General features: G+C 37.9%; 1 protein-coding gene across 5 annotated transcripts in view; it reads right to left on the bottom strand.

Annotated features, from left to right (window-relative positions):
- Positions 1–256: 256 nt before the first annotated feature.
- CUNH15orf41 (chromosome unknown C15orf41 homolog) overlaps positions 257–15,760 on the bottom strand; it is a 122,480-nt gene continuing 106,976 nt past the window's right edge. For 4 of the 5 annotated variants that reach the window (XM_027879280.1, XM_027879282.1, XM_027879284.1 and 1 more), the window contains 2 exons: positions 1,221–1,371; positions 257–372 (listed from right to left, as the gene is read on the bottom strand). In XM_027879280.1, the coding sequence (XP_027735081.1) occupies positions 1,236–1,371 (136 nt within the window). In that variant the 3' untranslated portion in view covers positions 257–372; positions 1,221–1,235. Of the gene's footprint in view, positions 440–1,220; positions 1,372–15,760 lie in introns of all 5 variants that reach the window. The other variant, XM_027879281.1, reaches the window with a different exon arrangement.

Below are 15,760 nucleotides of genomic sequence, written 5' to 3'. Positions count from 1 at the left end.
TAAAAAGCACCTAACTGAGAGCACAAACTTGAGTGCTGATATGGATGGAACAGAAGAGACTGAACTCAAAACTTCAAGAAGGGCTAGCACCCACCTCAATGTACTTCTGATCTTGGTGGTTCCAGCAAAAAAAACCCAAGACTCTTACAAGAAGACAAGTAAACAGACAAGACAGGAAACTTCTGTCCATTTGTGTGTTTTATTTGTTTTGTAGAACTGATCCAGTATGAAGCACTGTTTCATCTTTTTTTTTTTTAATTCTCCTTCTTGAACACCAGGATGGTAATCTTTTTCAGACATAACCCACATAGAGAACTCCTGTATGTTGCTCTTTCAGACTTCAGAATGCCAGAAAATTCCATGCTACGATACCTACAGGGCTCAAGACAGATTTCTTCCTTAAAGTCAGTTAAGAGAAAAATTCCTCAATAGAGATTCCCTAGAGGTGGGGGAGAGGAAAAGACAAAACACAAGTTAATTCTGAATCATTAAAATATCAAAATACTTGTTAAAACATCCCAAAAACTAATCCCAAACTTCCCAGGCTTATATACGTAAAATAAAATCTGTGCTCTTCACTTTCACTCTCCATAAAAATCCCCTAACTTAGATTACTTTTTAACTGTTAACTTAGGATTTCATTGTTCATTTTAACAATCAGACTATGATGAAACACATATAGCAATTATTCTCTCAAAATCTGGCTATTTACTGTAATAGCCATGATCCTGTCTTACCACTTGGGCTTTACAAGCTTTGCATTATATTGTTTTAAGTCCCAAAACAACAGTCTCTACCAAATTTTGCCATCACCATAGGTGTCTGAGCCGCATCACTGGCACTAAATAAACTTGTGAGTGAAACCGTAAAAAGCAGTTAAAGATGACTCTGTAACGGGGATAAGAACCGAAAGCTCCACCTTTTAGCCTATGCATTTTTGTCTTTGTTTGGAATGCTAGGAGAAACCATACGGAAGGAAGAAAGATTATGAGTATCTAGAAACTAGCTGTTTGGCAGAGGCAGAACTGCTGATAGCGAGTGGGTTGTGTCTGTCTTTTTTGGCTGATCACAACAGAGGTCTGAGGCAAAACAGAAACTCTCGATAAGTTTGTGTAAAGCGGCAGCAGCATAAGGGCGGGCAGCAGGAGTTCAGCTGAAGTTCAGGGCAGATGCTGCCGTTAGTTTACACTGCAGGAAAGTAAAATTGCTTCCGGATTTACCTCTTCCTCCCAACATCAGTGCTGAGCCATGCTGTGTCGCAGAGTCACAATGTCAGTAGGAAAGCAGTCTTTTAGCAGGATACCACGCTCACGATGGCAGTCCAGCTCTTCAATAAATCCATACCAGTAGATGACTAATCCAGGGCCAAATCTATCAAGCAAAAACGAAAAATGAACTTATGTGATCCTGTTAGGGGAACTTCAATTTCCCATCTCTGTGATTCCAACACAAGTAAATCTGTTAACTTCACTGTAGAATTGCAGTGAGTATTTGATGTCCATCTAGTTTTTGAAGTTTGACTGATGTTCAATTGATAGATGTCGATAATACCTGATTCCATGAATAAAAATGCTATTTAGAGACTCAAACAATCCACATCAGTATTTTTTTTTCCTTTGAACACTCTGCACATATCAGCAAAAAAACAGCTATGTATTAAATAACATTCAATAACTTTGATATATATAGAAATGTCTTCCCATGCACTCAGCTTTTTTCAATTTAGGGGTGTAGACATTAAAAACACAAGAGTTTATGCATGTTTCAGTTCATGCAAATTATAATACCATGAAGATAACAATGAATCCTTAAAATATAATCTCTACAATGAGCTATTATTCAGGCAATTATTAACGTAAAACACAATTCAGAAGAAACAGAAAGTTTGTGCTGTAATGTCTCTGAAATGTGCCTCAGGAATTCCTCAGATATTGCTAACTCTGACTGATCCCCACTAGGCAAACTCAGGAAGTAGCCCCATGGACTATTTTACCCATCAGGAAGTTCAGACCTTCAGGCTGGGTTCATAAAGAAGTAATCACTATCAATCACTGTGTACTGTGATATGTTTTGCACATCAGTTTCACGTTTTTCCTACTGAGAGCACTTAATTAAAGGGCAGCACTACTTCTGGTGTAGTGTTGCAGGAATTTTACAGTGGAATCATAAATTATGAATGTTGGGTTAGTAAAAGGATGTCTAAAAACAGAACTGCTTTCTGTAGTCTAACATTACAGCAGTCTGTACAACATTAGGCCAAAAAGCTTTTTCTTCCTTGATTTATTATATGCTGTAGTGAACTTGCCAAAACCAACAGTGCAGGATGAGCTGCTAGATACCGTCTGTACAAGAAAAAGTTCAATAGAATGTCATGTAATGGTTTATATGCAAAGCCGTGCTCAGGACTCAAGCAATATGGTAGACAATTTTTGTTAATGTTTAATTATAATAAAAATTTGATGGGAGGAGCTACGGTAACCTAAATGTCCCTGGAGCAGAAAATACAAGCACTCAAAGCCATGGGTAGTGCTGGACTGGCTTCATGAGGGTGGTTGCTTTCCAGCAGTGGGGGGAAAACTCTATTCGATGTGCTTATTTAATGGAATAGGCATCAAAGGAAGGAGAAACCCCGGTGACTTCCTCCTGCAGTTTCAATTAGATACAGTAGTCTCTTGCGCGAAACTGCTCCAGAGCATTGTAACATTGTCTATGGCTACTGCTCCTCAACCTCGAAGTGGCCACAGTTCGGCGGCAGAGTAAATTACCCCTAAGGACAACTGAGGCCACAACGGCAAATGTGCTATTTGCAACTGAAAGATGGTATTTGAAAGTTGAAAGGTTATAACTCTGACAAATCTGGCTACACTAGATAACACATCCTTACACGTTTGGCAATAAATCCAGCTCAGACTAAAAAGTGGCTAAAGCAGAAGGACAATGCTGCCTGCACGCAATTCCTACGTTTTCTCTGGCTGGCCAACAACTTCAACCTCTACTGTCTCCAAGGGTATTGTCCTTTGTTCAAGTTCACATGGGGCCAAGACATAGAACCTCACTGTACTGGGGAGGCCAGATAGCCTAGCAGGAGCAAGGAGGAGCCAAGGACTGATGCTCCCAGCCTTTGGTGAGAGACAGCAGTTTGCTGATGCTGGATGGACCCTTACTTTTGTTATTTCACAGACTGTGTATCTGTTCCCACATCAAGCAAACACAGAAATGGGATAATTGGGTGGGGATGTACTTACGCACTAACCAAAGTTATTTTAAAAGCAAAAATCCCCGGAAGATAGGGAGCAGACTGAATTTCTAATGGGCTACTTTGTGCAAGGCAGAAACTATGAAATGTGTACAAGTAGTTACTCATTGGGAGCACATGTGCCAGGTAAAATCCTTATGCTAATGAGCAGCTGCTCACCCAAGTTTGGAAGGGCTCATTTTGCTGTGTGGCAGTCTGAATCCTCCATTCATCATAAAATCTGTGTGGCACTGTGCTTAAGTAATGTCTTAGGGTTTTTTTTGAAATTGTAATTTTAAATAAAATTACTATTTTGAGACACCTCAAAAGGCTAATTTACGTCCTCCCAGCAAATCACCTCACCTCACCTCATTTTTGAGGCATTTAAAAAATTATGTTCAAAAATGCCAAATTTGGTAATAAAATTTGTATACAAGAACACCTGTAGATTGTTAATGGCAGGAGCAAGTACATCTTTAGCGTGAAAATATCCATAGATCCTGCTTTTGACTGCGGTATTATAGCAAAACTGTTTGCCCTGTGGTGCCTAGGTTGCACTTTTTTCAACCCTTTTGTGTCATTCCTTCTATTATAGCTCTATAGCACACAACTGGTGTACGATAACATAAAAAACCACACCACAATTTTGTTTAAAAGCACTTAAGTGCACTACTTAAGACCAAAATTAACTTGTTGGCACTTTAAGCATTTGCAACTGACTATCAGGAACTCCTGCTGCTAAGTGCTAATTTCTCTCTCATTAACGCCCAGAGTTGGCAAATCACAAACAATGCCACTGGTTAATTACTGCTGCCTTAATCTGAAACGACATTTAACCTTTTTGTGAAAGGGGATGAGGTAGGGAAGGTTAACTTAAAGTAAGAACTATCCTTTTTTATTTGACTCCTTCGATAATCTGGATATGACACCACGACGACCGAAAATCAGGCAACAAAATGACTTCTGGCATCATTTGTAACATTTAAGAAGCTAGTGAATAACCGTGGTTTCCACACGAGAATGAACCTACTTAAATAACAGAATGCTCACTTGGTATTGCTATGGAAAGAGGACACATCCAGTAGCTCCATGGAGGAGACAAAAACTTTGAATGTACCAATTGGTTCTAAAACTATATAGATACAAGATAGGCCAGGTTATTTCATATGAAAGACACACTGGAGATGGTTTAAGCTTAAACTGAAAATCTACCTTAGAATGTAATAAACTACTGGACTCCTATGCATTTTCTTCTTGCTCAGAAAAACTGAATAAATTCCTGATAATGTACTTTAATTTTTCCTCCCGTCTTTCTTTAGTTCTTAGCCTGAAAAGCCTAAGGAATGTATCCAAAAGTTACACAAAACTGTAGATTCAGCTATTCCAGCGAAACTAGTGCTTTTAAAACTTTACTTTTATAAGGATTTTTTTCTTAAAGCTGAATGGAAATCCAAGTCACTAAGGTTTGGTTAATTCCATGCAGCCAAAATAGAATAAGCAGTAAATACAGAGGTAGGCTTCCTTCAGAACATAATAAACATAGCAAGTGGAAGTTATCCACACAGGTTACATCAGTTTACTTAAAAATCAACCAATAAATAGGTAGTTACCATCATATAAATCCTGGTATAGTCACTGTCTAGTTTTGACATTAGAAGTTGTGACTACAAAGCCAACTCAGCTGTACTTGGGGTCTGAGTATCAGAAGTGCCAAAAGGGAGCAGGGAGGTTTATGACCCCAAGGCATGGCAAGACCATAGCAGGATTACAAAAACTTGCAAATTAGTTTAGGCCTGATTTAGGCTTTATATAGAAGACTACATTTAGTCTAAGCACTAAAGGCAGAAGACAGTGTCTTTTCAAGAATCAACTGAATCATTTGAGATAGATAATGGAGATAGTAAAATAAAGTTTGAGTACAGTTAAATATAGTTTCAGGCTCAACAAGTTCTTTAAATAAAATTTACATCTGACCATGTAAGTACAATTTAAATCTGCTCTAAATAAGTCAGGGTTGCACTAATTTCAGATTGTTCAGAGGAACTCTTGTACTGGTTTAATGACACAAATTTTGAAAGAACCCATAGTTAAAGAAGTACATCAGTAATCCTGGGACACTGGGGTTTGTCTTGGAAAGGAGTTTCACAGAGATATGCTGAAAAGCCAGGAAGGTAAAAATCTGATAACCCAAAGCCAAATGGGTATTTTTCTTGAGAAAACAACAACAAACCAAACAAGGAGTCATTAAAAAAAAAAAAAAAAAAAAAAAAAAAAAAAAAAAAAAAAAAAAAAAAAAAAAAAGAGGAAAGAAAATAACTAAATAAAATGTGAATCTGGATTTAACTTGCCCTCCAGCTGAACCAGTTTTGTGCTAGAATAGAAAGAAGACTTTTATTTATTTATCAATAAATATGAAGTGAGCCTAGTAGATTCACACATATTCTACTTCACTCAAGAAAAACTACTTTATAATAACATCTTTTCTTCTGGAACGTCTGTGTGGGGTCCATACTAGCTTCTAAGGATTTGCCTAAACATGTGGCTATTGTGAGACCATTTTTTCACCATCAAAAAGCCTTGCATGTGGTTTTATAAAAAATGCATTTTCAACACACTGCTTGATACTGAAAAGAAATGTAAAACAACTTGTACTTGTTTTTATACAAATGTTCACTTCACTTAGTCTATTTGTTACAGATGGGTTTTATGCATCTCAGCATAATGTAAATAATTTGAATTCCAAGAGACTCTCATAATAAAATGCTGGTATATAATTTTTTATTTCTAATATGCATGCATTTAAACAAATAGTTTATCAAACAGATTAAGCCAAGTATTAATGGTATGAAAGCATAACAGTCTACCTGGTTGGTGATTTTAATTATGAACGTGACACCTGAATGTGTCTTGGAAGGACTGCATTTTGGTCTCCCTCCCTTTTCAATGTCAGTTAAAAACCTGGCTTTGTTTTCTTGATTTTCTTTTTAAATATGAAGCAAATCAGAGCATTACCATTTGCACATCACCATGTATTTCCTGTGAAAGAGGAATTACAAAAGTTCACAAATAAATTATTACATTCTGAGTCAATTTAACATGGTTCTTCAGAATCACAGGTGTGAGTAAACAGGTTTTACTTGTAGTACTAATAAATCTTGAAGATAAAATAATTACCCCCCACCATAATATCTAATAAGTTTACTGTTAAAGGATTCTCAACTTTATTTTAGTGTACTTGTAGAAGTCTCATTTGTGTTAGTGGAGGAAATTTAGAAACTGGCAGAACTAGGCTTGTAGGCAACAACCACAGACCACATTTTTGAGTAAGGTCAATTGGCATCAGTGAGCCAACTTCCTTACGTCTAGACTAGTTTACTGCTGCTGATGACACAACATCATATATCTTGGCAAACATTTATCAGCCACTGCTCAGAAACTTACTTCAATTAGAAAGAAATTTTCCACTTAAACACCTACTACAATCCCAATTCAGAACAGTGTACAACAACAGATTTTTTTCTACTGTTCATTTATACAGAGTTTTAAAATTGAATAAAGGTGCTTGTGTATGAAGACAGCACATTTTTTATTTTAAAACTCTGAACACAGTTTAAAGGTAATGGTGGGGCTTTATTATCCATGTCAATTTTCAAACCCGCCACACGTTTCTGCGATCCAGTGACACACACACGGCACCATATCACTCTGACTTCACCAAATCTGGTTGAAAGGTAAAAATACCCCAATACTTATTAAAATCAAGCAACTGAATTATAGTTTTTGCTTTATTTTCATGTCCAACTCCCTTAAGCTACTTAACACTTTCTTCCTGCAGTAGCAACAGCACAAAAATAAATTTGCTTGCAAATGTGGTTCAAGAAAGTTTAATACGTTCTGGTAACATGCCTTTTAGGATAATACAAAACTTGTCCATGGTACTAACAAGCACTAGATCAAGCCTCACACACAGAAATTAGCAACATAATATGTTTCAAGGATCCAGGCATCCAGTTTATGCTGCTTAAGGTAAAATTAAGAAGTAAAACCTAATCTGCTCTAAGCTTTGATGTTACCACAGTAGTTGGGGGAAATCTTGTTTTTACTGAAGACAAGAAAAAAATTAGTCTATTAATATTCTATGAGACTCCCATTTCCAAGGAGGCTGTGACTCAAAAGCTGGAATTTCTCTTGGGCTGAGAAACATAGGCATTTCCAAGAATGCCAGACACTGATGTTATATGCAGTTGATGTGAAAGTTAAGAGTTGTCAGGAGAAAAAAAAAGTGGATGGAAACTAATATCAGGTCTCTTTCTCTATAGTTACACCTCACTTGGATATGATTAAATCTTAATGAGCTTTTTCTTACACTAGCTGTCTTTTTATCTCTGCAATGAGACTGTTAAGGCTTCAATCAAATAGCAGCATTTCATCAGGCTTCTAATATGATTTAATTTCTTTCAGCATTTGGAGAAATAAAAACAAAGCAAGGGATATTTATGTGGACATAAGGGAGCATTTAAAATATTTTAGAATTTTGAATACCACAGTTTTTAAATGCATATTAATAGACTGCACCAGAAACTCTGCAAGTCACTGTCATTAAAATATTATAAATACAATATAACTTTTAGCTGCATAATACATTTTTAATAAACAAACTGTCGAAACACATTCTTCACTTGCACTTATTCATTCAGATTTGAGTACTGTTCTCCAGGCAAAGAAAGGATTTTTATAATCCTCAGTGACAAGTTAGGCTTTTTTTTTAATACAGTTCTCATGGAAATTAACGTCTAAAAACTATGATTAAATAACATTGAGGTTACAGCGATTTACAAGGATCAAGGCTTTCCAAGTGAAGACTGATGCAGTGAGTGAGAAAGAAAACACATTCTGGCTCAAGGCAGCTTTTCATTAAGAGAAGAGAGCCTTTAGTGAACTTTGAATCTCTCAGGTTTTGTTGGTTCATGTCCTAACTTCTACTGAAATATATTATTTTGTTGTCTGTTAGCAGTATTCCAGATGCTCAACTCTCAAAGTGCTTGTGAGTACTTAACGTAAAACAGTTTTTTACTTCCAGTCTCAGCATGTTCAAAATCAGGTGATGCATTCTTTGTGCATCAGATTGTAAGGATTTGTGCTTTAAAGACAGATTATAAGGTGACCCTATGCTTGCACTGCAGAATTGGGCTGATGTACTGAAAATCAACATGGTTAATTTACTCACATCAACATCTCAGAAAAGAAATTGTTAATCCTCATACTGATGGGCTGTTTCATGGAAACAATGGACAGAGTTTTATCTTAAGAATCATAGAATGGTTTGGGTTGGAAGGGATCTTAAAGATCACCTAGTTCCAAGCTCCCTGCTATGGGCAGGGATGCCAACCACTAGATCAGGTTGCTCAGGGCTCCGTCAAACCTGACCTTGAACACTTTCAGGGTTTGGGCATCCACAGCCTCTCTAAGTAACCCATTCCAGTGCCTCACCACCCTCTGAATAAAGAGTTTTTTCCTAACATCTCATCCAAACATGTCCTCTTTTAGTTTAAAACTTGTGCCCCTTGTCACTATCTACCTGTAAGAAAATCCCCTCTGCCTCCTTTTTATAACCTCCTTTTAGATACTGGAAGGCTGCAATGAAGTCTCCCCAGAGCCTTCTCTTCTCCAAGCTTAACAACCCCAACTATCTCAGGCTGTCCTCATTGGAGAGGTGCTCCATCCCTCTGTTTATTCCTGACTCACTCTAACAGGTCCACATCTCTCTTGTGCTGGGGATGCCAGAGCTGGATGCAATGCTCCAGGTGGGGTCTCACAAAGGCAGAGCAGAGAGGCAGAATGCCCTCCCTCACCCTGCTGGCCATGCTGCTTTGGATGCAGCCCAGGATGTGATTGGTCTTCTTAGCTGTAAGTGCATACTGTTGGCTTCTTCTGGCTTTAGATGGGATCATTTCAGGATGCATCTTGGAAAACAGTGCATTTTGGCTGCCTGGGAAAATAATTCCTGTATCTTTCTAAAGAAGATGATACGCAGCATTCCCATACCTTACTTGGTACTGTGGAGATAGGTCCAAGATTCCCAGAAATACAAGGATTCTACATCAGTTAACCATCTCAGTACAGAGCAAAGTGACTTCAGGCACCCTGGATGATGGTCATAATTAACCAAAAGAAGCTCAACCAAAAAAAAAATCTCAAATCTGAAAGGCACAATATAAGAAAAATGTTCTATATCTTCTTTTTCTGAAGCTTCATAAATTCCATTCTGATGGATAAAGTCTAATATTCTATCCTGTATTAGGTGCGGCATCGACATATTTGTCTTTCGTAATACAGGGTTAGAACATTGTTTTATTGTCCACTGTTTTACAAGTCCATTAATGTGTTCCTGTTCAAAGCAGCAACACTTCCATTTTACAACATGCAATTTGAGGACTAAAGCTATGCTGCTTCTATTTTAAGTTGTGCTACTTTTATTTACCAGTTAAGACACTGCAAGAATGTTTCTGCCTTTTGAAAAAACAGGGAAGAAAGATGGTTGTTTGCATTGCAGAACTACTGCACACACTGTTGCTGAAAGCACTGCTTTCTGATTAAATCCAGGCAAGGAATGGTGCTTCCTGAGGCACTTGCTTGTTACTTAGTCTCCCTTAGAAAACCTTATGTCGTTAGTTATTTCTCTGGAGACTGCCAATGCAAGGCTGCTATTGTTTGATTCTGCACATTTGAAGTTATGGATCAGTGTTGAGGAGTTACTGAGGTTATTTCAAACATTTTGTTAAACTCACAGCAGCCTTCCCAAAGGAATGCTTGGCTGAAAACTACCTCTTATCCTGGGTGACAGAAAACATGAGAAAAGCTTCTGAGTACTGTTAGATGAAAGTCCAGGCAGCCACAACTGCTGGTCAACTCATGTTGCCACTAGGTGATTAACAGTTGTTTATTTTTAGGGTTGGAAGTAACAGGCCATCCTAAGGCCAGCGCAAGACGATATTTGAATAATCTATGAGTGCCTCATAGTTTGCAGCAATCCTTTCTTTCTGTGTAGCTGTTGATCTGGTGTCAGCACTCGCTGGAACGACAGGATATGTCAAAAGTGCATTTAACAGAGGAGGTAGAACTGCTCTCACAGCAATTGATTTTCGGTTTAAAATTGTTGTAAAACATAACCAAACTAATCAGAAAAGTTGTTCAGCAAATTTTGATAGCAAAAATGTCCATAAAGGCACTAGATATCTGTGTGCTTACCATTTGCTGAGTAGAAATCTCGGAGCCAGTATTAAATCTATCTCAAGACATTTTGAATTAATTACTAGAAAATTCTGTACCTCAAAATGCTTATACACAAATATACAATAAAAACCCACAATGTAACAGATGATTAACAAATGAAGGACAGCTCATCTGTGCTTCCAGCTTTCCAGACCAGGGAGTTAGTCCAAGACTGGATAGTAAATCACACTGAGTATCTCCACACAGTGTTGCTTAGCAGTTAACTACCAAACACACTATTGTGTATAACTGACAGGTAGAAGCATTTTATGTGTGATGCTATACTTAAATTTACTATCTCCCAAAATGTAAGTCACTTATTTGTATTAAGCAGGGAACAGTTGAAAAAGGAAGTGATATGTCTGCTGCCCATTACTATGGCACCTGCTGCCCACTCAGAACAAAAGCAAACACTTTCACTGACCTTGAATATTCCTGTTGCCTTTGTAATTCACTGGCAAACTTCACTTGTGCCTGGCACTCACTTATTTCTTATGTCATATAGCCAGTGTCTGTTCAATCTGAGTTGGTCCTGTCAAACTTCATATTTGAAAATAACTTGGGATTTAGTTGTTACTTAGAAAACGAGTGTGCTCTGAGATACTCGAGTCTTAAGTATCACCTGCAAAATCTCCAGTCTCCCAGAAGAGATATTTTCATATGGTGAAAGCTGGAGACTGTTCCAGAGACTTTAGGAGACCACCAAGGCAATGAGTAGAAATGTTACTTTCATCATCGTGTAAATAAGTGCATAATTGGGGATGTGCAAAGAAATCTGTTTCCCTTTTTTGCCTTCTGTCTCCATTATTTACACACACCAACACACACACACACACACACACACACACACATGCACAGAGCTCTATTGCATGCACGTTCTGAAAAATTAATGCTCTTTAGATTTATTTACAAGTTATTTGTTCCTTTTTAGTACGTACTAACACTAGAAACAATTTAATTTCAGCTTTCTTTGCATACTATACACCAAACCTTTCTGGGATCACCATCAAGGTACAGAAGTCTTTTCCAAAAGGAAGACATAAAAATGTTCATGGACATGTAAGTGAGCCCAGACGGAGGGAGAGGAAGAATCAGAGGAAAATGTTATTGCTTGTGAAGGTTTAAAAGCAACAGTAGATTAGTCAAGTTAGCCAGTGACATTACCATCCACATCTGATAAGACCTGAGGAAGAAGTCTGCAGCACAACAAAAGTAGCATGGTATTAACATTTTCCCTCATACAATTACATGTTGAAAATAGTCATAGACAAGTTGGACTACATATTCCCATGTTTTGTTTCTTTCTTTCTTTCTTAATTCTTTGACATGCAATTGATAGATTGCTAGACAAAGGAATATTGTTGTCTGACAGACTTCTAAAGGCATCAAAGATAGCACCAGCAGCTCATTTTAAACAGAACAGAAAAAGTGTGAGTTATTGAGCTGCTAGTCCTGTTCAATTCCTGACCCCTTTAAGACAAAAGCAAAACTAATAGAAAATAAAAGCAACAACAAGAAGAAAAATAAACACAACTTTTCCCTGGAAAGACAAATTAAATTTGAGTAACCAGCTTGGAACATCACAAACAACCAGTTGTACTAAACTTTCTGAGACTTGGTTAACTTCCACCCGAGCACAGCCACTTTGCTGTTTTTCGGTTCTTACACTGCCTAAAAGCTCAGAGTAAGTACATTAACTGATAAGATTAGTATCCCTTGTGAGCAGCTGTCTTTGCCTCTCCCTTGTCTGCTAAAAATTGCATTTTTTTTTGTGTGCCTGTTTTTTTTTATTTATTTTATTTTAAGTGCTTATTTTCTAGTGTTCTCCCTGTATTTTTAAATGCAATGTCATAGCATGCCACGTGTTCAAAATATAATGAAAGACGGTAGTTAAAAATGGTTCCTGAACTCCATGGTTGGTGTACTTCTACAGAAACCTCTCAAGAAAGCTGTCTCTCACAGAAATCCACTTGTCAGGAACAGCCATAATGCAGCTTAAGGAGAGGTGCTGACATAAGGTTTCCATCTGCTGCAGCCTCAGCACAGATCACTGAATATGTTGAAGATGTGAATGACACCTTCAACTTGAACCAAGTAATGGAAGACCAATATAGACAATAAAAGATAGTTAAGATATTTTTCTTGTCAGTCCCCTCAGTTTACAGCACTCTTGCAAAAAAAGGGGGTCAGGGGATCTTCCTGTCTGGTCAAGCTAAGACCATCGTTTGCTGGAAGGCATACACCCCCCCCCCTCCCCGGCCAATTAAACCCCAAAAGCACACATAAAAAAGAGGAAAATAGAGTCAATAAATAAGAGGAAAGAGAGAACAACTACCTCATTAAACAGTCAGTGAACACTTAGGCAATTTTAACTATTTCCATCTACTTCTAGGATATCTCCATACCAACTACTGACTTTTGCCAAAGCTTTGAAAGTGTCTTTCTGTACCTTTGAGGTATCGCATTTTTTACAAATCAGCATTTCTACACTTAAGGTAACTTTGACACAGTTTGAAGTAAGTGAATTGACTTGGAGGTAGGCATGTGCACAACAGACTAGTACACCTCAATTACATACTATATATTACCTCATTACAATACAAATACACCTAAGTCTGGCATTATCTTCCTAAAGAATGAGATGAATCCTCAGTGATTCAGACCTTTTCCGAACCAAGACCTCAGTGATTCATATCTTTTCAGTACAAAGTCTGCTATGCAGAATTCCCCAATGACAAAGCTATTTCCATCAGGCTACAGAGGGGCAAACTGACTACCACTTGAAATAGTATGGTATGTTCTGCCCTGGTTACAAAAACAAGCTGCCCAGTCACAAATACCAACTGCACCAAACTCCTTCCCTGCTCAGAAGTACCTGACAGCAAGATGTATAAATCAATGCAGGCACATCCATTTTTTTTTCCGTCAAGTCTCCCTAGGCCTAAAGCACCAGGATGAACTGCTAAAGTAAAACTTGCACAGGTACTGCATTTTTGCTGAGGGTAAAAAGGACTTCCCATTTGAGATCAAAATATCTCTCAGTTCCACAGCTGCTAAATCCACATTAACATGTTTAAAAGCTATTTCTAAAGCCATACCAATAGATTAGGCATTATTTTTAGTTAAGTTCAAAGAGAAGAAAAAGTACAGCTTTGCTTGCTCTACCTGATTTCACTATGGCAACAGCAGAAAAATGGTAAATTCAGGAGATTAAGAGAACTATCATTCCAGCTGAACCAGCAAAAATAAGAATTAAGAATTAATTTATGATTTCTTGTTTACCTACAGGCACTTTTGAACCATTTTTAATTAAAAAAAAAAAATCAAGTCAGACCACATAAAAAAAGATAGAAATGTTATAGAACAGTATAGAACAGCTTCTATTTGCTTAAGTAATGTTTCCACTTTAATGTACTTACTTGATCTCATTTACTTAACACTACCAATATTTAGTACTGCGCAAATTTATGGAAATCTAACTTTAAAGAGCTTTGTGGTACTGAGTGATTTTTTAATTTTTTATATACTTATACTGTAGTGACTTGATGAGATTCTGGAATAAATGAAATATAACTCAGTAGCATGTAGTGATGTCTTGTGACATGCTGTGAGGTAATATAGGCAGAAACATGTCATCAGCGTGGGTAAAATATATGAATGCTTTCAGATTGGTTTACTTTGCAGAAAAGTCTGTCCCATGACTATAAGAAACTATGAATAAAACCTGATTTTTTTCCCCCATGAGCATTTCAGGAAAATTGTGCACTTGCAGAATATCTTACTTATATACTGCAGGAGTTGTGAGATTGTCTAATATTTATGTCCAACCTCCTTACTCATGAAGGGTCATCCTAGAGAACACTGCACAGGATTGCATCCAGCAGGTTCTTGAATATCTCCAGTAGGAAGACTCCATAGCCTCTCTGGACAACCTGTTCCAGTTTTTCTTTACTGCACAGTAAAGAAGTTCTTCCTCATATTCAGGTGGAACTTCCTGTGCATCAGTTTCTGCCTGTTGCCTCTTGTCCTGTTGCTCAGCACAACCAAGAGCCCGGCTCCAACCTCCTGGCATCCTCCATTAGATATTTAGACATTGATGAGGTCCCCTCTCAGTCTTCTCTTCTCGAGGTTGAACAGGCCCAGCTCCCTCAGCCTTTCCTCATAAGGGAGATGCTCCAGTCTCTTAGTCATCTTTGTAGCCCTCTGCTGGACCTGCTCGAGGAGCTCCATGTCTCTCTTGCACTGAGAAGCTCAGAACTGGACACAGCACTCCAGATGCACCTCACTGGGGCTTAGCCGAGGGGCAGGATCACCTCCCTCAGCCTGATGGCAATGCTCTTCCTAAGGCACCTCACTGGTCTTCTTGGCCACAAGGGCACACTGCTGGCTCATGGACAGCTTGTTGTTCACCAGAATCCCCAGGCCCTTTAGAGCTACTTTCCAGCAGGTCAGTCCTCAGCCTGTACTGGCCCATGGGTTATTCTTCCTTGTGTCTAATAAACAAGTATAATAAATCTAAATTAAAAAAAAAATCTAATAAAAGAGCAGATGTGGTGCAAATAAGTTTTTACTTTTTGATATCTCTGTCTGGCAGCCATGACCAATCTAAGAACGTTTGATGTCTTAAACAGTAAAGATCCAGAAACTAAACCAAACACTTTTTAGTCATTGTTTAAGTTATTTACTTTTTTACTGCAGGTAACTATTCTGACTTTTGTACATGATCTGCAATTTCACAGTAACATGCCCAAAATATTGCTACAGTTCATTTCAAAACCTACACATAAAGCCTGAGATAAAGAAATCATATTTCCCTTTGCTTTCCCAGAGGAAGGAGGGATCAATCTCTGTAACAGTTGATCACTAAAGGGACACAGAGTGATGCAGCTAAGGAAAGGGTAAAATAATCCTGAGAGGAGGATAGAGATTTTCAGCAAAAAATCTAGAAATACTGTATTCCCTTAAACACTTGCTTAGTCCTCATCTGGAAGTTGTACACAGACCAGAAAGACATATAACAGCCAGATATGAAGTAAGGCTACTGCAATGTCCAGGAAAAAGAACAGTTGTTCATAGGGAAGACTAGATGAGTTTGGTCTTTCCAGTCTAGGAGGGCAAAGACTGAGGAGAGGTGTAATTGTCCTCCATCCACCAGGGCGACTGATGTGCTGGGTCTAGAAAAAGCTTCCAGTGAGGCTAGTGGGATCAAAACACTTGAAATGATTTTAAAATCACACTTGGTAAGTTTAACAA

Source organism: Empidonax traillii, unplaced genomic scaffold (genome assembly GCF_003031625.1).
Source record: "Empidonax traillii isolate 1590-97213 ecotype Southwest subspecies unplaced genomic scaffold, ASM303162v1 scaffold53:size2875158, whole genome shotgun sequence".
Taxonomy (NCBI): Eukaryota; Metazoa; Chordata; class Aves; order Passeriformes; family Tyrannidae; genus Empidonax; species Empidonax traillii.
This window is presented reverse-complemented; position numbering and strand designations above follow the sequence as displayed.